This window comes from Canis lupus, chromosome 27, assembly GCF_048164855.1.
Source record: "Canis lupus baileyi chromosome 27, mCanLup2.hap1, whole genome shotgun sequence".
Classification (NCBI taxonomy): domain Eukaryota; kingdom Metazoa; phylum Chordata; class Mammalia; order Carnivora; family Canidae; genus Canis; species Canis lupus.
This window is the reverse complement of record NC_132864.1, coordinates 31,266,005-31,288,211: the sequence shown is the minus strand read 5'-3', so window position 1 is coordinate 31,288,211 and position 22,207 is coordinate 31,266,005. Positions and strand designations below refer to the sequence as shown.

General features: G+C 44.2%; 1 protein-coding gene across 12 annotated transcripts in view; it reads right to left on the bottom strand.

Annotated features, from left to right (window-relative positions):
* The window catches only part of DEPDC5 (DEP domain containing 5, GATOR1 subcomplex subunit), a 125,285-nt gene that overhangs the window by 2,161 nt on the left and 100,917 nt on the right, over window positions 1-22,207 (bottom strand). For 10 of the 12 annotated variants that reach the window (XM_072803357.1, XM_072803364.1, XM_072803356.1 and 7 more), the window contains 7 exons: window positions 19,667-19,744; window positions 19,028-19,160; window positions 17,872-17,980; window positions 16,007-16,231; window positions 10,588-10,757; window positions 3,450-3,621; window positions 879-939 (listed from right to left, as the gene is read on the bottom strand). In XM_072803357.1, the coding sequence (XP_072659458.1) occupies window positions 879-939; window positions 3,450-3,621; window positions 10,588-10,757; window positions 16,007-16,231; window positions 17,872-17,980; window positions 19,028-19,160; window positions 19,667-19,744 (948 nt within the window). Of the gene's footprint in view, window positions 1-826; window positions 940-1,903; window positions 2,121-3,449; window positions 3,622-10,587; window positions 10,758-16,006; window positions 16,232-17,871; window positions 17,981-19,027; window positions 19,161-19,666; window positions 19,745-22,207 lie in introns of those variants that run through there. The other 2 variants (XM_072803368.1, XM_072803367.1) reach the window with 2 other exon arrangements.

Genomic DNA, 22,207 nt, shown 5'->3' with positions numbered 1-22,207 from the left:
TTTATGTAATGAAGACACCAATGTAGGCAGAACCAAAGGAGGTAAAATACCTGTTTCCTTTTGTTGCGTTCTCTATATCAACTGCCATCTTTAGACTGGCATTCAATAATTATCAAAGAACACATGAAGTCAAACATACAAATTAAATGGGTAAGCTAACGTGCACAGCAAGCTCCATCTCTATAGGCTGACTCTATCATGGGTAAGAATGGCTCTGGATATTATCCTTCTTCCCCTCTACTTTTTAACCAAGGCTGTTTATTTACTCAGCATGGATCAGCCTGACCAGAATCTTGCCTCATCTCTTCCTTATGTCACCAGGGAAGACCTTTAATTTTAAAATGGCAATTTAACCACATGGTGTTTGACCTCCTCATTGTCCACTTGGGGAGCATTCAAGCCAGGACTATAGTGAAGGTGGGGGGAGGGGCACCCATCCCACCCAGACAAAGATGAAGGAGGAGCTGGGAAGCCACAGTAAGGGGATTCAGAGAAGCTGGAACAGTTTTTCTTTTTATAAGATTTTATTTATTTGAGGGCACCTGGGTGGTTCAGTGGTTGAACATCTGCCTTTGTTCGGCTCAGGTCATGATCCCATGGTCCTGGGATCAAATCCTATATTGGGCTCCCCGCAGGGAGCCTGCTTCTCCTTCTGCCTGTATCTCTGCTTCTCTCTCTCTGTGTCTCTCTTGAATAAATAAATACAATATTAAAAAAAATCTTATTTATTGGACTAGTTTCTCTTTCTGAGATGAACCTTATGGGTGGGCTAATGTTTCATTTCAGAAATGAAAACAAACCCGGTTTGGGTTTGGTAACTGCTCACCCATGACAGTCACGGACACCCTCTCATGTTGCCCTCTTGTTAGGGGACAAACCTGTGTGCAATGGCTTCCTGGAAAAGGTGCATTCGATCCCAGTATGTTTCTGGCTCGAAGCCTGAAAGGAGAAAAAAAATAAGTGCCAGGCAGAGTGTGATCCCAAGGTTTGTAATTCTTCCTGGGTCTGGCCTCTGTTTCTTTCACCTCTCTTGGCCAAACCTCCCCCTTGAGTCTAAGTGCTGCTTCTCCACACTACCTGCTTTTGAGAGACCAGCCTCCATCCCAAGGAACAACGGCGTATTCTCACTACACGTTCCCTAAAGCTCTATCAGGTCTAATGTAGAAAGGCACTAAACAGGAGTCCTCGGCAACCAGTGAGCTACCAGAACTTGATGTGAGACTCATTCTAATGATTTCCTATGCCAAAAGTGGAAAGGAACATGATATTAAAATACAAACAAAAGATAAGCATTAAATGCATGTTATCTGCTTTTAAGGAGAAGAGAAAAAAAAATTATTACCAATCTTCCATTTCCCTACAAGGAAAGACAATAGTATAAGCTCCATTTTAGGGGTGGGGAAACTGAAGCAAATAAATATAAAAATTATTTTTGGAAAAGTGATGGGCTGGGGAGGGCAGGGGAGCAGACAAGCACCCACATCATTGCTCTAGCCTCACTCCTTCTGCAGAGCTGGTGTGAGGACCAAGAGCTGATGAGGAGGTGGAGGGCTGAGGCAGGCTGTCACAGCAACAGGCAACAGGCCAGTGCTGCTCTTGGGATTGAGGACTGAGGAGGAGCAACCACACAAGCTATCCTGAAGAACAGGGGCTCTCTGCTCTCTCTGCATTTGGAGTTTTTTTTATCTAGAATACATTTGAGGGCTCTAGGCAACTAAAGAGCAAAAAAGAAAAAACACTTTGGCTTTAACAGGTAAAAACACACAGTGGATTCCTTGTCAGATTTTTAAGATTTTGAATCCACTGTTATTAGAAGGGGAGGTAATAGGAAGAGAAGCACAGAAGCAAGAAAATCAATTTTTAGATTCAAGCCTTTATTCTTTTAAACTAGGACTCCCTTCTTCAGCCGTAACCATGGCAACCAACAGAGGATGATGGTCTTGAAGCCTGAGTTACAACAGGCAGGGAAAACCAGTAGCTCACGCAAAAATGTCCTCCAATGCCAGTCTTGCCAGCCATCCTGTGCTGTTACAGTGAAGGTGGAAAACCCCAGAAGAGTCTAGCTGGTGTGGGGGAAGTGTCTCTTGAGCATATTACAAACAGCAGCATGAAGCAGTTGCCTGGATTGAAATAATCAGATACGAATATAATCATGTGGCTTTTCCGGACTGCATGGTCCTCTATCAGCCATGGTGAGGTTAAACAAGAAGGGTGTGTGTGTGTGTGTGTGTGTGTGTGTGTGTGTGAGAGAGAGAGAGAGAGAGAGAGAAGTACACTTTGTCAACTCTGAGGCTCCTGGGATCTATGGCCTCCAGTGGTTCTGTGAAGCCCTCTTGGAACCCCAACCATCAGTGAAAACACTGTGTCTATGTAAAAATGTCTTCCAAGATGTAAACAAAGAAAGTACAGGTGGGCCTTTGGAATACAAGTTTGTACCCCAGGGGCAGCCTGTCACAGGAAAAGTGCGAGAATACTCAGTGTGGCCTCCCTGACCTAGCGAGACCTCTCACCCCCCTGGGCCGCTTCTCTTCTATCTACCATGACACAGACTTAGACACACACAGGAAGAAACCACCTCTCTCACACCAAAAGTTTTTCCTTTCATATTTATAATTTCTACATCTGAGAAACGCAAGGGCTACTGATGTATTGGCAGCAATTCTAACTTTCTGTTTTTAGACAGGTCATTTGTGAGCTCACTGAGAACTGTATCGGAGGAGCTATTTATATGCTCATCCCAATGAGCAATTAATTGGTGATAAAAAGTTCCGTGCTGTGTGAAGTAAGACTTGTCCTTTGATCCTTCCCACACCTGCCCTCAGAGATCTGCTGGACTAGGGTGGAGCAGCAGGGGTCCCATCAGACTGACAGCTCTGTCCCAGGGGAAGGGCTGTCCTCTGAGGCCCCTCCTGCTCTGTCTTCCTTGAGATGCAGGACTCAAGCCACATGCAGTGTTCCAGGTGCTGACACACTACAGCTTGCACAATAGGCCGCTGTATCCTGTTTTGCTTTCAGTGTCTCCCTTTTTTAGCCTGTTTAGGTGAAACAGCAGATTCAAGCCTCCCATAAGGTTCAAATTCCCACAGTTAGGCTGGAGCACAGAAAGGAGAGTGTGGGAATACCAGTAATGCTCGTGATTTACAGTACATCACACCCTCTCCCACCCACCATCTGTTCCAGGCCTCACAAGGGTCTTCATAAGTTGCCAAGGCAGCTTTAAACTTTAACGTGCTCTCATTTGAGGAATAAGGAATTTAAGACATTAAGTGACTTGTCTAAGGTTACCCGGCCACTAAGTGAAGAAGCAGCCTGGAACCCAGATCCTTTCGCCCCCTTGTCCAAAGGCTCCCTCTGTGCACTAGCCTGTGTGGATTCAAAACCTAGAGAGGTGGCCTTGGGGGAAGGGTCTTACTCATGGAGACAGAAAGTCCAGAGGGGGTGTCTCTTACTATCAAACAGGTGCTCACTGCCCTCCTTGAGCAGGCAGCTGGTGTTGAGTGGGATGAAGAGCTGGGCTCGAAGTGGATCGCCATACAGGTAACTGGGCAGCGCAAAGGGACCCTCCAGAACAGGGACCAATAAAAAGCCGCAGGAAGTGGCTTTGCGATGCCAACCCTGGACCTGGTGGGAAGCACAGAAACAGTGTCATCTCTAAGTGAATTAAGACAAGAGAAAATACTTCCCAAGGAGTGAAGCGGCCACTGTGGCGGCATACGTATTGATTGGCATGTTCATTTATTCATGTTCACTGGCTCCAAACCGGTTCTGGGCAGGAAATAGCACAGTTTAACCTTCTCTGACAAATATGAAAAACTGTGAGTTAAGCACACAGCTCCTCCTCATAGCCCAAGCTTCTGCAACTTCAGTGTTTCTTCTGGAAGGAAGCGACTGGAGAGAGCTATTTCTTGCCTCCATTTTAAATAGCCTTCTCATTCTATAGGATGTTGGAGGAAGGTCACAGGATATAAGTTAAGTCCTTCCAAATTTGTCCTTTATCAAAAATTTACTAAGCCCAAAGTATCAAATAGGAAAACAATCCATTCAGGCTGGCTGAAAGGGACATGATGCAGGGTGCAAAATGACCGTGGTGGCCTCTGGCCAAAGGCGATAAGCCTTGACCTGGTGTAATGAGAGCCACTCTCTGACAAACTCCCAAAAGCTGTCTGTCTGAAGACTCAGAACAAAAGTTAACTGGGGCAGCAAGACAAAACTCCCCATCAGTACCATTTTCTTAGGGAACAGTAGCAATTTTCTATGTCTATACTTTTTTTTTTATGTCTATACTTTTGGAACCATAAAACTACATGCAAATAATATAGTTTTAAAAAAACATAAACTAATTTATGTGGCTCTAGCACACAGATGAGATTTGTGTCAAATGTTATTTCAAAAAAATATATAGTTTAAGCCATAACTTTACTTGAACAAACATAATTATGTTAAAAATTGAAAGGAATCACTCTTAGACTTTTTTCTTCAGAAACACTCATAATAACAATACATCAACAACAAAAACCATGGTCTCTAACCAAAATAATTTTTCTTTCTTTTTTTTAAAAGAATTTATTTATTTATTCATAAGAGACATGGAGATTGAGAGAGAGGCAGAGACACAGGCAGAGGGAGAAGCAGGCTCTATGCAGGGAACCTGACATGGGACTTGATCCTGGGTCTCTAGGATCAGGCCCTGGGCTGAAGGCGGTGCTAAACCTCTGAGCCACCCAGGCTGCCCCTAAAGATTTTATTTTTAAGTAATCTCTACCTCCAGCACAGGACCCAAACTCACAACCTTGAGATCAAGAGTTGTATGCTCTACTGACTGAGCCTGCCACGTGCCCCTGATCAAAATAATTTCTAAGTCTCTTTTTATTTTATGTAATATTTTAAAATACATCATATTTTAACATATAAATATGTACTGCCATATTGTAAATACTACATATTATTAAAATTACATAATAAAATGTGACTTATAACAAATTTGGACACTACGTTAAGATAATCTACACTAGAGATTTCTAAAAACTTTTTTTTTTTTTTTTGAGATTTCTAAAAACTTAACAAAATACCATCAACCCTTGAACACTGGGGGTTAGGGTCACCAAAACTCTGTACAGTCAAAAATCTGAATGTAACTTTCAACTCCCCAAAAACTTAACCAATAACAGCCTACCATTGGGTAGAAGCCTTATCAACAAGATAAATAGGGCAGCCCTGGTGGTGCAGCGGTTTGGCGCCGCCTGCAGCCTGGGGTGTGATCCAGGAGACCTGGGATCAAGACCCACATTGGGCTCCCTGCATGGAGCCTGCTTCTCCCTCTCCCTGTGTCTCTGCCAATCTCTCTGTGTCTATGAATAAATAAATAAATCTTTAAAAAAAAAAAAAGATAGTTGATTAACATATTTTGTATATTATGGGTATTACATAGTATATGCTTATAATATAATAAGCTAGAGAAAAGAAAACATTAAGAAAATCATAAGGAAAAGAAAATATATTTACAGTACTGTATTTACCAAAAAAAAAAAAAATCTGCATGTAAATGGATCCATGCAGTTCAAACCCATGTTGTTCAAAGGTCAAAACTGTAATGATAAAGGGATTAGTAGCTTTCAGTGGGTTTTACATGAATTGGTATGAAAAATATATTTTGAAAAGATAGTTGCTATATTCCCCCGAAGAGATACTCTTCCTCCTGCCAAACTGTGACTATATGTGTGTCTCTCTGAATGTTATGGTTGGGTTGCTTGAGACAGAATTATCTGGTAGGGCTTCCAAGGAGAAGGCTTAGCCTACTGGGTCAGAGGGTTAGTTCTGCCTGGAGGGAGTGGTCACGCCAGTGTCCTCTGCAAGCTAAGCTGGACACATGGCTGGCTGTCTTTTTCTTCTTTGTTTTTTTAAAGTAAGCTCTATGTCCAGCATGGACCCCAATGGAGAGCTTGAACTCGATGACCATGAGATCCAGACCTGAGCTGAGATCAAGAGTCAGCCACTTAACTGAGCCACCCAGGCATCCTGCTGGGCATCTTTTTTGATTTGGGTCTTAAGAATGTTCCAGTGTTCTGGGGTAGGGGTCCTTAGAGGCACTAATGCCATATAGAGGAAGACCAGGGCTGGGCAGAGACCCAGACACAACTCTTCCCCCGGATATCATGTCTTGTGGGACAAAACTAGGCCTCTGAGCTGTGGATAGAAAAACAATACATTGCCAGGTGATGCTGTGCTCATTTTCCTTGGTCATCTCCTAGCTTTCTGTAAAGTCTTTCTGAACCCTCTGGCTGCTGTCGGCTCTGTGATGAGATGCTCGCACCAGTGTGGGAGGAGGGCAGGACTTCATTAAAGCCATAGAAAAACATTCTTCTGGGTTGAACGGGTGAGTGTATAAAAGGAGTGGAAGACTGCAAAGATAGTTAAAGAGGGCACCTGGAAGATCCTGACCGCTTGGCTCAGAAATGTTTGTTCTACAAACTTTGGGACTGTGGATGGGGTGGCTGGGCTGGCTTCTCAGTGTAAGCAGTGAATGACCTGATTAGACAGCCTGGCCAGGCAGACTAGGAGGAGGAAAGACCAGCATAAGACCAATTAAAAGACAGCTTCTCAGCTATGGCACTCATGACATCTGGGCTGGTTCTTTGTTGTAGAGGCTGTCCTATGTGATGCACCGTAGGATGATGCACAGCATCCCTGGTGTCTACCCACTAGATTCCAGTGGCATCTTCTACTATTTGTGCCAGATAAAATTATTTCCACATATTACCAAATGCTCCCATGGGGGCAAAATCACACACTCCCTCTACCCCTGTTGAGAATTAGGGTTAAAAGCAGTGATGTTCACTGATAGGGGACTGGTTAAGTAAATAATGCTACAAATAGCAGAATATTGTGTAGCCCTTAAAAACGATGAAGCAAAACAAAAAGAAAAACACAGCAATGAGGCAGACTTATTTATGCTGATTCTGAGGATATATAAGTAATAGGACAAAACACAACGCAAATACCCTTGAACAACATAGATTTGAAACGTGGGAATCCACATACATGTTTTTTTTTTTTTAATAAACAGAGTACTATAAATGCATTCTCTCTCTCTCGTTTTTTTCTCTCATTAAGCTTTTGTTTTAATGGGTCTCAAAATTCTGTGACAGATTTTTGGTCAAGTTGTTTCCATTAAAAAGTACTGATTTTGGGGCAGCCCTGGTGGCTCAGTGGTTTAGCGCCGCCTTCAGCCCAGGGCCTGATCCTGGAGTCCTGGGATCAAGTCCTGCATTGGGCTCCCTGCATGGAGCCTGCTTCTCCCTCTGCCTGTGTTTTCTGCGCCTTTCTCTCTCTCTCTCTCTCTCTCTGTCTCTCATAAATAAATAAAATCTTAAAAAAAAATAGTAGTAATTTTAAAAACTAGTAACTTATAACTGCCACACACACACACACACACACACACACACAACAAATGGTCCACAAAACATTCTCCTTTCCTTCTGAAGGTTTAACGGATGCATTGTTATCATTAACCAGTCTTTTACTTAAACTTAAATGGCCAATTGACACAAACAGTTCTGAGACCGTTCTTCCACCACTGATTAAGACTGGGGTGGCAGGTATTGGGGATAATATTCATTTAGTCTTCTGAGCTTTCTGGGCAGACTTGGTGACTTTGCCAGCTCCAGCTGCCTTCTTGTCCACTGCTTTGATGACACCCACAGCAACCGTCTGTCTCATGTCACGAACAGCAAAACAGCCTAGAGGAGGATAGTCAGAGAAGCTCTCAACACACATAGATTTGCCAGGAACCATATCAACAACGGCAGCATCCCCAGATTTCAAGAACTTGGGACTATCTTCCAGCTTTTTTCCAGAACAACGATCTATCTTCTCCTTCAGTTCAGCAAACTTGCAAGCAATGTGAGCTGTGTGACAATCCAGCACAGGTGCATATCCAGCACCGATTTGGCCTGGAGGTTCAGGATAATTACTTGAGCTGTGAAGCCAGCTGCTTCCATTGGTGGGTCATTTTTGCTGTCACCAGCCACACTGCCACAATGAACATCTTTGACAGATACGTTCTTGACATTGAAACCCACATTGTCCCCAGGAAGAGCCTCATTCAAAGCTTCATGGTGCACTTCAACAGACTTTAATTTAGTTGTAACATTGACTGGAGCAAAGGTGACCACCATGCCAGGCTTAAGAACACCAGTCTCCACTTGACCACTGGGACAGTACCAATACCACCAAATTTGTAGATGTCCTGAAGAGGCAGATGCAAGGGCTTATCAGTTGGACGAGTTGGTGGCAGAATGCAATCCAGAGCTTCAAGCAGTGTGGTTCCATGGGCATTCCCATCTTTACGGGTGACTTTCCATCCCTTGAACCAAGGCATGTTAGCACTTGGCTCCAGCATGTTGTCACCATTCCAACCAGAAATAAGCACAAATGCTACTGTGCTGGGGTTGTAACCAATTTTCTTAATGTAGGTGTTGACTTCCTTAACAATTTCCTCGTATCTCTTCTGGCTGTAGGGTGGTTCAGTGGAATCCATTTTGTTAACACCAACAATTAGTTGTTTTACACCCAATGTGTAAGCTGGAAGGGTATGTTCACGGGTCTGCCCATTCTTGGAGATACCTGCTTCAAATTCACCAACACCAACAGCAACAATCAGGATAGCACAGTCAGCCTGAGATGTGCCTGTAATCATGTTTTTGATAAAATCTCTGTGTCCTGGGGCATCAATGGTGCCACATAATACTTTCCTGGCCTCGAATTTCCACAGGGAGACATCAATGGTGATACCATGTTCACGTTCAGCTTTCAGTTTATTCAAGACCCAGGCATACTTGAAGGAGCCTTTTCCCATCTCAGCAGCCTCCTTCTCAAATTTTTTGATAGTTTTTTTTTGTTGATCCCACCACATTTGTATATCAGATGGTCAGTAGTGGTAGACGTGCCCGAATCTACGTGTCCAATGACGATGATGTTGATGTGAGTCTTTTCCTTTCCCATTTTGGTTTAGGGTTAGCAGTGGTTTTCACAACACCTGTGTTCTGGTGACAAACCCGTTGTGGAAAAGGGCATTGGCTCTTCTGTATGATTTCCTTAATAACATTTTTTCTCTCTAGCTCACTTTATTGTAAGAACACAGTATATAATACATAGAGCATACAAAATACATGTTAATTGACTGTTTATCAGTCAGCCTTATCATTAAGGCTTCAGGTTAAGTTTTTGGGAAGTCAAAGGCTATACTTGGGGACTAGTCACTAGGGTGGCTCAGTGGTTGAGCATCTCCCTTTGACTCAGAGCTTGATCCTGGGGTCCTGGGATTGAGTCCCACATCAGGCCCCCCAAAGGAAGCCTGCTTCTCCCTCTGCCTGTGTCTCTGCTTCTCTCTGTCTTTCATGAATAAATAAATAAAATCTTAAAAAAAAAATAAAAAAGCTATACTTGGAGTTTTGACTACACAGAGTCTGCATCCCTAACCCCTCTGTTGTTTGTTAACTACATATTCCAAGCTACCATAACTGTTAAAAAAAAAAAAAAAGTAACAAAGCTTTATATATGCATACAATCTCTCTGCAAGTACACTCAACAAAGTGGTAGGGTGGTTGCTTTTATTTATTAATTGATTAAAAAAATATTTTTAAGGTAATCTCTTTACCCAGTGTGGGGCTCAAACCCATGACCCTGTGATCAAGAGTTACATGTTCTACTGACTGAGCCAGCCAGGTGCTCTAGGAGGTTGCTTATATCTTTCGTATTTTTTTTTCCAAATTTTAATTTAAATTCTAGTTAATTAACATAAAGTGTAATATTGGCTTCAGGAGGAGAATTTAGTGATTCATCACTTACATATAATACCCAGTGCTCAACACAAGTGCCCTCCTGAATATATCTATCACCCATTTAGCCCAACCCCACCTACCTCCCAACCACCTCCAGGTGGTTTTTTTTTTTTTTTAAAAGATTTTATTTATTCATTCATGAGAGAGAGAGGCAGAGACACAGGCAGAGGGAGAAGCAAGCTCCATGTGGGGAGCCTGATGAGGGACTCGATCCCGGGTCTCCAGGATCACGCCCTGGGCCGAAGGCAGGTGCTAAACCACTGAGCCACCCAGGGATCTCCAAGGTGGTTGTTTTTAGATGGAGGTCCCAGGAACAGGGTATGGTTGGGAGAGGGACTTACTTTTCACTAGAGACCAGTGATTTTCAACTCGGGGCAATACTCCTCCTCCCTGGGGACATGTAGCAATATCTGGAGACATTTTTGGTTGTCACAAGGCAGGTGTGCTACTGGCCTTTAGGGTAGAGGCCACTGATGTTGCCCAACATCCTATAATGCACAGGACAGTGCCCCCAGAACACAGAATTATCTGTCCCTAGATGTCAAGAGTACCAAGGTTGAGAAACCCTAATCTATCCTCTTTTCAACTGTTTGAATTTTTTTTACTGTGTTTAAATTTTTCTACAAGGCTATTCCAAATAGTCGAGGTGAAAGGTAATCGGAGTGTGACATGAATCTCTACCAAGCATCCACTGTGCCCCTCTGCAAGGTGAGCCAAGGCCCCAACCACAACATGAGGAGGCTCTTACCATCTCGAAGAGGACCGCAGCAGTCACAGCCATCCAGTGGAGCTTGATCTCAAAAGCTGCATTCAGGGAGAAATTGCCATGATAATAACAGCTGCACCACTCCAGCCGGTCTGTGCGGTTGTTCACGTCCACATCCAGGGTCACAGTCCTCTGCTCTGGGACAGTGGCAGCTATGTCAGCACGATGGAGAGGCCCCAGGAGAGAGAGGGAAAAGAAGGAGTGGGATGAAGTGGAAGAACAAACAACTAGGCAAACAGATATAAAATTGCAGAATTACCTACTGGAAAATCACAGATCCTAGAAGCTTCATGAAAATATCTAGTCTGGGGGTCAGCCAACTTTTCCTATAAAGGGCCAGATAATAGGTTGGGTTTTAAAGGCTAATGTGGTCTCTGTTTCAGTTACTCAACCCTGCCACTGTAGTGCACAAGCAGCCGGAGATATTATGTAAATAATATAGGCTGGGCAGTGTTCCAGTATAACTTTATTTACAAAAACAGAAGGATTTTTAGGGCAGTAAAACTATTCTGTATGATACTATAATAGTGGATACACGTCATTATACATATGTCGAAACCAAAAATGTACAACACCAAGAGTGAACTCTTAGGGACTGGGGTGATGGCTTGTGAATGTAGGTTCATCGATGGTAACAAATGGCCCACTCTGGTGCAGGGCATGGATGGTAGGGGAGGTGGCGTGTGTATTTGGGCAAGGAGTATGTGAAAACTCTATGTATTTTCCACTCAATTTTGCTGTGAACCTAAAAGTGCTTTAAAGATAAGGTTTATTATAAAAGAAACAGATGGTGGTCCAGATTTGGCTGGTTAAGCCATAGTTTGCCTTCCTCTAATCTGATCCAACTCCTTAATTTACAGATGAGGAAACAGCAGCCCTTGGAGGAAAAATGCCTTGACCAAAATCAGAGTTGGAACCTCAGCCAAGTTGAACCCCAGATCTTCCCCCTCCAGTGACCCACAAAGGGACACCATAGGACAGACAGCCCAGACCACAGTGAGGAGGAAGTCTTGCTTTTCTGGTTTCAACCCAGGAAGACAGTAATTCTATAATTTTTCTCAAGAAATGAAACCTCATAATGAAGCTCAACACCCTGATCCATCAACTATGTGTGGCTCAGATTCCAGGTTGGTATCAAACTACTAGCTCATCCTATCTGGATCTCCTGCTCAGAAATCCTACTCAACCCAAGACAGGGATGTTTTAAGGACAAGTCACTCAGGTTCCTGACCAGACTAAAGGCCTGAAACAGGCTCAGAGGTAATGGAAAGATCAGGTTCCACTCTGCCTAACTGGGCAGAGCCAGATGTAGGGTTCCTCAAACTATTATCAGCTCCTCATTCTCCCCTACCTCCATGAATCCAAAGGTATCTCTTTATCTGAAGCTGTCAGCTTACATCTGGGTTTTACAGGTAGAAGCCCTGAAAGGCTTTTATCACTGACAAGGATGAAATGGCTCTTGAGTCAGCAATTTTAGTGAATTTCTGTTAGACGGCAGGGGAGCTACAGCCAGGACACTGAATGGCACCTGGGTGGACTGATATTCAGCTGCTGGGTATATAGCTTATCATTTTCTCAAAACCAGAACATACAAAAATGGGAAATGTTCTTTTTCTGGAGCTGGAAGATCTAAGTTCTGCCATTTAGCCACGTGCCCGAGAACACTGCTTCAGCTCTCATTTCCGTTCCTTGTGTGCAAACCAAGAGGGTGCCTGCCCAGCTGCTTCATGGATGAGGGGTGAGGACCAAGTAAAACATGGCTGCCAAGAGGTCCGAGACTCCCCCTCTCACCTTCTCCTTTAGCCACCCCAGTTAAAACTCCCGTCATTCCTTCTTCCCCATTTAAGCTACAATTTCACCAATGTTCAATCTGAGGCCTGTCCATGACTCCCACAGATACTACTCAGCTGTCTGTGACACTTTGGGCTAAAGGAGGCGGTGGCACCAATGCTAAAAGTCTCATCAAAATTAGTTTCTGTTTCTGCCTGGCGTTCCTGATTAACGGCCTTTGACTGTATAGCCCCAGTCAAAGAAAGCAAGCTTAATTCTTGGTCTTGGACAGTGTATTCTTCCCCGGGGGAAAAGCCCAGGTCACAAAAGAAAGGACACTTGATGAACATCAGCAGTGATCTTGCACATCTCTTCTCTCCCATCTGTCATATTCAGTTCACAACAGGCTGGTCTGAGGAAGCGTCCTTTTCAGCCAAATGGTTGAGAGGCTCAAGATAACACTGGCTTTCACTACTTCAGGGGTGAGATTTGAGAGTATGGACACAGTCAGTAGGCTAACAATGTTGACAAGAGTGTAAGGCCCCAGCTGAGCTGCAGCTTTCAATAAGTTCTCCGAATCACTCCTTAGTTGCCTAAGAACAGATTTAATCCACTTGGGACAGTGAGATACAGTGAGTCCCGGTAAAAAGAGACAAACTCAGAGGAGCAGCAGGCTGAGTGTCCTTCACCCAGGTCACAGTGAGGGGCCTCACAGTGTGCTGGGAAGGGGATCAGTGCTGCTGAAGGAGAGAGACTGCAGTCTCTGGTAGGGTACCAGAGATCACTGTTAGCAACTGGAGCTCCCTGACAATGGAAAGAGTAGTCATAGGGATGAGTGCCCTGTTGGTGGGAGTTTTCAAGGAGCAGCTGGCACCCTACTTATTAGGAGTGGGATGGAAAATGTTCATGCATCAAGGTTTGGACCAAGGTGCTTGGCAGCCTCTGAACCTGAGATCCAAGTGGGGTTATCAAGAAAAGGCTGAGAAGTAACAGTGGGTGTGTGAGTGGGCTTAAGGATGTGGTGCTGTGGGTCTCATATGTCCCTGTAGCTTCACAGCTCTGTGACCCAGGATGACATCAATGGAGAAGTAGGAGCCACCATGGGCCAGAGCAGACAGGACTGTGTTGCACCATCAGGAATATTAAAACAGCTTCTGGCTGAGAAAAACTGATTTCTAATTGAGAATCAGGAATGTTTAAAAAGAGACATGTCGAAACAAACAAAAAAGGGGGGGATGGGATCCCTGGGTGGCGCAGCGGTTTGGGGCCTGCCTTTGGCCCAGGGCGCGATCCTGGAGACCCGGGATCGAATCCCACGTCGGGCTCCCAGTGCATGGAGCCTGCTTCTCCCTCTGCCTGTGTTTCTGCCTCTCTCTCTCTCTCTCTCTCTCTGTGTGACTATCATAAATAAATAAAAAATTAAAAAAAAAAACAAAAAACAAAAAAACAAAAAAGGGGGGGAGATCATAAATGACACATAGGCCTTCTTCTCCCTATAAATCATGTTAATTTTTTTCTGAGGCAAAAAAAAAAAAAAAAAAAACCCACTGAGGACAGCCCAATTCAAAGATAACTCATTTTTCTCACTTAAGTAAATGACACAGCACAAGTCTACACTCTGATCTGAAAAACAAAACAAAACAAAACAAAACTGGGAAGAAGTAGCTCATATCCTAACACAGAGGTCTGGGTCTGAGGGATGTTGCTGGATAGAATTAGCAGTGATAATGCCCTGTTGGGTTTACAAGGATAAGAAACCTACTTCCTGTGGGAGGGGTGATGGGAAAAGAAGCAGATGAGTGAAATTGTACTACAATTGTGGGAGCCAACTGGAAAGCTAATAAGAGGATATCTTCAAGAAAATACTCAGACAAGTAAGATTCTGTCTGGTTTGAGAATCAATGTTGACTCCCTAATGCCCATGTGCAGACCCCAAGTGAAGAACACCTGCTTAATAAACTACCTGCTGAAGACATAAATCCTCTCTTCTCCCTTACTCTCCCTGTTTTAGACAGATGACTTATTTTTCCACATGCTGCTCCTCTTTAAGTGCAATTTTCTGAAGTAATTAAGAATCAAAGCTAAATTGAGGGGATCCCTAGGTGGCTCAGTGGTTTGACACCTGCCTTTGGCACAGGGCGTGATCCTGGAGTCCCAGGATTGAATCCCACATCAGGCTCCCTGCATGGAGCCTGCTTCTCCCTCTGCCTATGTCTCTGCCCCTCTCTCTTTCTCTCTCTCTCTCTGTCTCTCATGAATAAATAAAGAAAATCTTAAAAAAAAAAAAAAAAGCTAAATTGAAATAATATGAATCTCCCCTTGGGCTTTGAATTACAGCAGCCAGGAAAGGGTTTTACCAGCCTGTGGAAGGAGGAGACTTTGGAAATGAGAATGTGCATACAGAAATTGTCAAGATAGCCTCCAGAACCAGGATGATGACACAAGGGGGACAGTGCCTAAGCATTTTCCAGAAGCAGTAACTTGAGCCCAGGAGTAAGTGGGGACATTGGGCACTGGGTGTTGGTGGGGGGTGGTGTGCAACTGGTAACTAGCAGGTAGGGAAGTAGGTGGCCTCTTGGTTTCCAAAGGACTTCAAGGAAGTACAGAGTTAGAAATGCAACACAAGGAAGAGGGTAAGTCGTGACTACCTGGGGGAAAGAGGAGCCACTCTCTTCACAGTTTTGTCTTCTCCGTGCCCCCCTCAGTTCTCACACACAGTGCTAGAGCATGCTGGGGTGAGGGTATAAGGCGAGGTCAAAGCCACATCTGGATCCAAGTGAATCTGAGGATCTGGAAACTGTGATGACTATTAACATTCCCATTCTACTAGCTAGAATTCCAATTAGCTGGGCGTATCCAAGCAAACTAAGTGAAAAGTAGAATTTCCCTAGACTTTGGTCTATGTTACATTTCCTTCCTTCCTTCTGGAGGGTTTTTAGGATCTCTCCAACCTGCCATTAAGATAAATCTCATGACACCTTGCCTAGAGCATGCACTGTCTAAAGACAGTTTACATCCCAACCCATCAGTCCAGTCCTTGAGAGTAGAGGTCCCATTTCCTATCAGAGGTCACCACCATTCAGTAAGTGGGTGTTCACCCCCATCTTGGAGCTGTAGGAATCAAGGTAAGGAGGGAAGACTCCCAGTTTACAACCCTCAATGTGGTAAGCACATTTGCAGAGGGCAGAGGGAAGATTCACGCTTAATATCAGAGTTTGAAATGGATAACCTAACCTCTGAGACTCCTTCCTTTTCTGAGATCCTAGGACACTAAGGTCCTGGGAAGGCTTCAGGCAGGCACTTAGCCAGCAGTGAGCACCAGCTCACCATCCCTGTAGTCTGGATTCTTCTTGGGAAAAGTGGCCACATTGTCTATTCTCTCCTATTTGTGCAGGTTTAGCACTGGGCCTTATTTGAGAGCTGATGACCATTGTTTATTGGTTGGGACAATATGAGTTATTGTCCACTTAGTGGGAGCTAGCACAGGAGCCCACAATGCAGACCGAGTACCAGGATGACAGCCTCAGGAGCTCCAATCCTGGCCCACATGGCACTGTTCCCTTGGCTGACTGCCACTCTCCCTCGGCCCCCCACCAATGCATCCCCAGCCCCGTCTGGGTCAAGCATCTACCTAAAAGTGCAGCTGCCTGGCTCCGCCCTCCAAAGCTGCGGCTGAAGGAGCTGTGCCTGCTGGCATAGGAGGCTGGTCGGCTGGGCAGCCAGGGCAAGAGGAAAGCAGGGATCTCGGAGTGCAACAGCTCTTCGGCCACAAAGGCCACCTCAAACCACTTGCGCTGGAAGCTGGCGAAGTCCTCCCCCGCCGTCGTGTGCCAGGTGGTGGGCTGCTGCATGGCCACTGGGAAAAGCCAAGGGGAGAGAAAGTGCCCTCAGTACAAACACTTACTTTCTTACTGATGCAAGGCTGCACCTTGAAAATGCTATGCTAAGTGAAAGAAGTCATACACAAAAGACCACAGGATACATGATGCCACTTAAATGAAATGTCCAGAATTGGCCAATCCTTAGAGACAGAAGGCAGATCGGTGGTGGTCAGGGGCAGTGGGGAGGAGGAGTTTGGCAGTGACTGTTAATGGGCACCAGAGTTCCTTTCAGGGTGATGAAAACGATTTGGACCCTGAACAGAGGTGGTGGTGTTTGCACAACACCAGGAACGTACTAAATGCCAGTGAAGTGTTCACATTAGAATAGTTCATTTTATGTTACGTGAACTATCCTTCAATTAAACAAGATTTTTTTATCCTCAGTTTCATACCTTTAATTTTGGAGCTGATAATAGTAACCAGGTTTTTTTTCCTATTTGAAGGTAAACTAGGTATCTATTAGTCCAAGTGAGAATTTAAGGGGAGAGGCAGCAACAGACACACTATGGCTACCAGAAAAAGTCTGCTCGGATCCACTTCTACATATTCTTGGATAAAAGAGCATAGCAAGGGGCCACTAGCTGCTTCATCTGATATATGTATGATTCCCGAAACCCAGAGGCTGAGAAGCCATTTGTCTGCAGGATGGGTGTCACTTCCAGCCAAGGTCCCTGTGGGTTCTGAGTGGACTGGAGATACAGGTCTGAATCCTGGGTGACTCCAGCACTGTGAGCCAGCTCTGACCTTGCTGGATATTGGTCTCCTCTTGGGAATTGTGCTTTCTCATTAAAAGAAAAAGAAAGTTAAAATGTATCTCAGAAAACTTGCTAGGATTTGATAGTCTTTCTGGGTTAAGAAATGGAGCCTAGGGCTCCTGGGTGGCTCAGTTGGTTGAATGTCTGCCTTTGGCTCAGGTCATGATGCGGGAGTCCCAGGGATCAAGCCTAACATTGGGCTTTGTGCTCAGCAGGAAGCCTTGCTCCCCCTCTCCCTTGCCGCTCCCCCAGCTTTTGCTTTCTCCTCTCTCTCCCAAATAAAGAATAAGAAAAGAAAGAAAAGAAAAGAAAAGAAAAGAAAAGAAAAGAAAAGAAAAGAAAGGAAAGGATAGAAAAAAATAGAAAGAAAAGAAAAAAGAAAAGAAAAGAAAAGAAAAGAAAAGAAAAGAAAAGACAAGACAAGACAAGACAAGACAAGACAAGACATAAAGGACAAAGAAATGGAGCCAGCAAGTAAAAAGTGCTGTAAGTTACAGATCACAGCCTGTTAGCTTATACTCAGAGCCACCTGCACTGGATGGGGGTGGGGGAGGAGCACTAAAATTAAAAATAGCAACTAAAAAATGGCCCATGGGAATTTCCTCACACCAGATCCCTTGGCCTCTTTTAGGCTTATCTTCCATCCACACTGTTCTGACCAAGAACATACCATAGCTTTAAGAAATACTCGTCACTCCAGTTATACTTAAATTAAGTACAAATGCTCAGGAAGTTGACAGATCTGTCTACTTAGAATACAAAGTCACCCCAGGAACTCAAGAAGAACCATCATTTGAAAAAGCAAGCCACCATGAAAAACCCTTGCCCCTGTGGGTAACAGCATTCGCCTCATCTCTGACCTCGGTCAGGTTCTTTGTCCATGACTATCTTGTAGAAATAGAAGCCATAGATGAAGGTCCGCCAGACTTCACCAGATGCGTGTGTGATGAGTTGCTCTTCCAGCATTTTCTAGAAGGAGAGACATTGAAACTCTGAAATTCCTGTGGAGGGACATCTTAGAGGTGCAGTCCTTAGTTCACTAGAGTCAAGGAAGTGATGGGAACATTGAGAAGACCCCATCAGTCATGATGACTGCTCTACAATGTTATTCCTGATGTAAATTATATTACACAATGTAAATGCATATTACAGGGTCATCAATTATTTCAAACATATGGCAAAGTATAAAGAATATCCAGGTATACCACTATGCAACTTCAACAAACTTAACGTTTTGCTATACTGACTTCAGATCTTTTTATTAAAAAAAAAAAAAAAAAAAAAGTATCCTGTGGACTCTTCCATGCCCCATTCCTCTTCCTCTCACCAGAAATAAATGGTTAGTGTGATATTATTCTCATGCATGTTTTTAAAATTTTATTATACACACACATACTGATAAAGAATATGAGGTATTTTTGTGAGATTTTAAATTTTAAATAAAGGGTATAATACAATTATCATTCTGTACACTGGATTTTCAGTGAACATCATGCTATGAACATTTGTCCATGTTGATATGTGTACCTCCAGCTCATTCATTTTAACTGCCATAAAAGCATTCCATTGTGTGAACAAGGAAATCTGATTCACAGGGAGATGGGAGTATAAGTAATAGGGCAAAGGCCATGCAAAACTGCCTACTGAGACCCTCAAAGAGAGAACAGAGGATCCCATGCTTATCCAAATTAGTTACTGGTTTTACATTTCAGGGATGACAAACCAGCTGTCAGCAAATGGTACTGATTTCCAGTGGGGGCCTCTGGACCGGATGGTGTAAACCACATCAGTCAACTTGATCTTTCCTATTCTTCTCTCCAGTTTAATTCCAGGTCTGAACAGTGTCACTAAATTCAGCAAGTGTTTGCTAAGTGCCGACCATGTGCCAAACAGTATGGTGATATGGAAATGGGATAATAAGAGGTAGCCTAGCCCTCAAGGAGCCCAGTCAAGGTGGGAGACAAATGCAATGAGATAAGCAGAATTGTCCTTCCATTGTGCTAAGCGTGGTCTCACCTGCATGATGTCGATAGCCATCGCCTGGGTCTGGACACCCTCCACGTTATTCACCAGCCAGTGCACCACCTCCGCACTGATGAAGCAGCATGGTGAGAGGCCCTTCTGTTCTGAGAGCAGCTGGACCCCTGTCCTGAATGCAATGTGGCGGGCAGGGAGCAGGGTAAGTGTGCACAGTGGCAACAAGCAGAAAGAGAACATGAAAAAGAAGGGACTCCCACTAAAGCATTTAATCTCTGAAGTAAGGCTCTGCATGGTACAATTTCTCTACCCTATTTCTAAACCCACAGAAACCTGCAAGACAGGAAAGGAAGGTGTTATAGGGGGAAAAGGAGAAGAGGAAGGAAGAAAGATCTGACACTTAAGAGAATTACCTATAGTTGTTGAGCATTATACTAGATAATTTACGTAATTATTTCATTTGATCCTTACATCAAACCTATGACTTAGCCACAAGTATTCCATTTTACAAACAAGGTAACAGGCTCAGAGGGGTAAAGTAACTTATACAGGGTCTCACAGTTGGTGAGCAATACAGCCAGGTATGAATCCACCAAATCATACTACCTGAGCATCCCTGTGACTCAGGGCTATGAGATCCTCCCGCCCTTGTACTCCCGCTCATGACAAACCACTTACGAGGGGTGCTTCATGGCTTCCAGGATCTCTGTCAAGGTGGAGGATGAGGTTAAAGAGCTTGCTGCCAGCTGCTGAGAGCTGTAAACAGAGTGTTCAGTCAGCAAAGCAAGGGGGGACATGCACGATCAAGAGCATGAACCTTAGGAACTACCATTTTTAGTTCTTACACAGCTAGAGGCCAAGGATGACATTGATACTGAACGTGTTCAAGCAAATGCTAGACAGCTACATCCTATGGATATCTAACGTGGGGTTTCCTACTTCCAAAGCATACACATTAAGATAAAAAAAAGAATCAAAGTGATTTTGTATCCAAACTTGGACACATCTTAATAAGCATCTCCCCTTCTAATAACGCCTCAACCACTTTATATAAGTATCTCTGCTTTTACTAACATTTCAACAACTTCCAAGAGATCTCTCTGGACTGCTCTGGTGTTACCCGCAAGGCCTTCCCCACCATTTAACCTCACCAGAAAACGCTAGGTAATCTGAGTAAAAGCACCAGAGACAGAATTCCAGTATCATCACTTACCAGCTGGGGGATGATACTGTTTCTATCCTTTGGGGTTGTTGTGATAAATGTGTATAAAATACCAAGAGAAGGGCTGATACCCACAAAGTCCCAAATGGTAAACAGTACTGAACATAATAATATCAACCTTTTGAAACTCAGAGAAGGGGATCCCTGGGTGGCTCAGCGGTTTAGTGCTTGCCTTTGGCCCAGGGCACGATCCTGGAGTCCCGGGATCGAGTCCCGCATCGGGCTCCTGGCATGGAGCCTGCTTCTCCCTCCTCCTGTGTCTCTGCCTCTCTCTCTCTCTCTTTCTCTCTCTCTCTCTCTCTCATAAATAAATAAATAAATAAATAAATAAATAAATAAATCTTAAAAAAAAAAAAAAAGAAAGAAAGAAAAAGAAACTCAGAGAAGCTAAAGTAACAGGTGATGGTTAAAGACCTTAGAAGTGTCAGGATCTGGATTTGAATCTAGGTGTGCCTGTTTCCAGAGCCCAGACCTTTCTACCACCTGTTGCCTGAGTTCTTCTTCAGTGGTCTGACAATACCTTTAAACATGTGTAATACTCAGCAGCTGAGCCCAGATCACTAGGCATGGGATACTCATAGTCACCCAATACACTAAATCTGGGGCTTTATTCTAGAAGCTCCTCAAGTCCATAAAACCTCTCTCTTTCCTCAGTGTCAGCCTCCTCTTCTTATTTGGAGGGTCCAGGACTCAGTGGAGCATTTCAGAATCTCAGGTTTAAAAAAGCCTGTGAAAACCTCCCACAAAGTGAACTTCCTTCTAATGCTTGAGTCCCTGCTACAAGAGTCTGGACAAGAGGCTGTCTCGTCTGTGTAAACATCTTTTTTTTTTTTTTTTTTTTTTAATTTTTTTATTTATTCATGATAGGCACACAGTGAGAGAGAGAGAGGCAGAGACACAGGCAGAGGGAGAAGCAGGCTCCATGCACCGGGAGCCCGACGTGGGATTCGATCCCGGATCTCCAGGATCGCGCCCTGGGCCAAAGGCAGGCGCCAAACCGCTGCGCCACCCAGGGATCCCTGTGTAAACATCTTTGATGGCAGAGAACTTAGCTCCTCTATGCAGCCCATTTCCCTGAGGCAGTTCTTTATCACAAAATGGGACCTGTTCTTTGTAATTTTCGTCATTGGTCCTGATTTGTGTCATTTTTGGTTTTCTCATCTCCAGCCTAAGAATCCTCAGTTCCCCTTTTCTTCCAAAAGCAGAACACTACCTGCTGCTCAATGAGGAAGCAGAGAAATGCACTCCCTCCCTGTGCACTTGGCAGCCCCTCCAAACTCCTTCATGTGCAGAGCTGAAAAATCAGCTGGGCTTGATAGGGATATAGGTCTGGGGGGACAGAAGAGTCTAGAGAAGTCTAGGCAGCTTGCTGCCTCTGAAGTGATCATCATCCCTACTGGCCAGGGTGAGTGAGGTGCACTGCACCAGATGCAGGAAAACTGGTACAGACCAAGTGACAGGGCGCTGAGTGACTGCTGACAGGGGCCTGCCAGGTGAGCTGTCGCAGGGGCCCTTCTGCTCTCAGATGAAGGACGCCAAAGTCAAATCTGAGACCATTTAACCAAGGACTTCCCAAGTCAGTAGTACAGTGAGGCAACCAGAACAAAGTAGGCACAGTATTATAAGGCTAACATAGCTGGGAAGGAAATCAAAAAGAAGTTTTTCAGATTTGACAAATTACATTAAGAGCTGGGGCTCTGGGGCACCTGGGTGGCTCAGTCAGTTAAGCGTCTGCCTTCAGCTCAGGTCATGATCCCGGGGTCCTGGGGTCATGCCCCATGTTTCGTAGGGCTCCCTGTTCAGCACGGAGTCTGCTTCTTCCTCTTCCTCTGCTTTTCCCTTTGCTTGTGCTCTCTCATTCATTTTCTCTCACAAATGAATAAATAAAATCTTAAAAGAAAAAAAAAAAACAACCTGGGGCTCTTTCTCAAGTAATTGAGGTCCAAGCAGATTCTTTTCCCTCTGGATACTTAAGAATAGGAAAAGAACAGCCATAT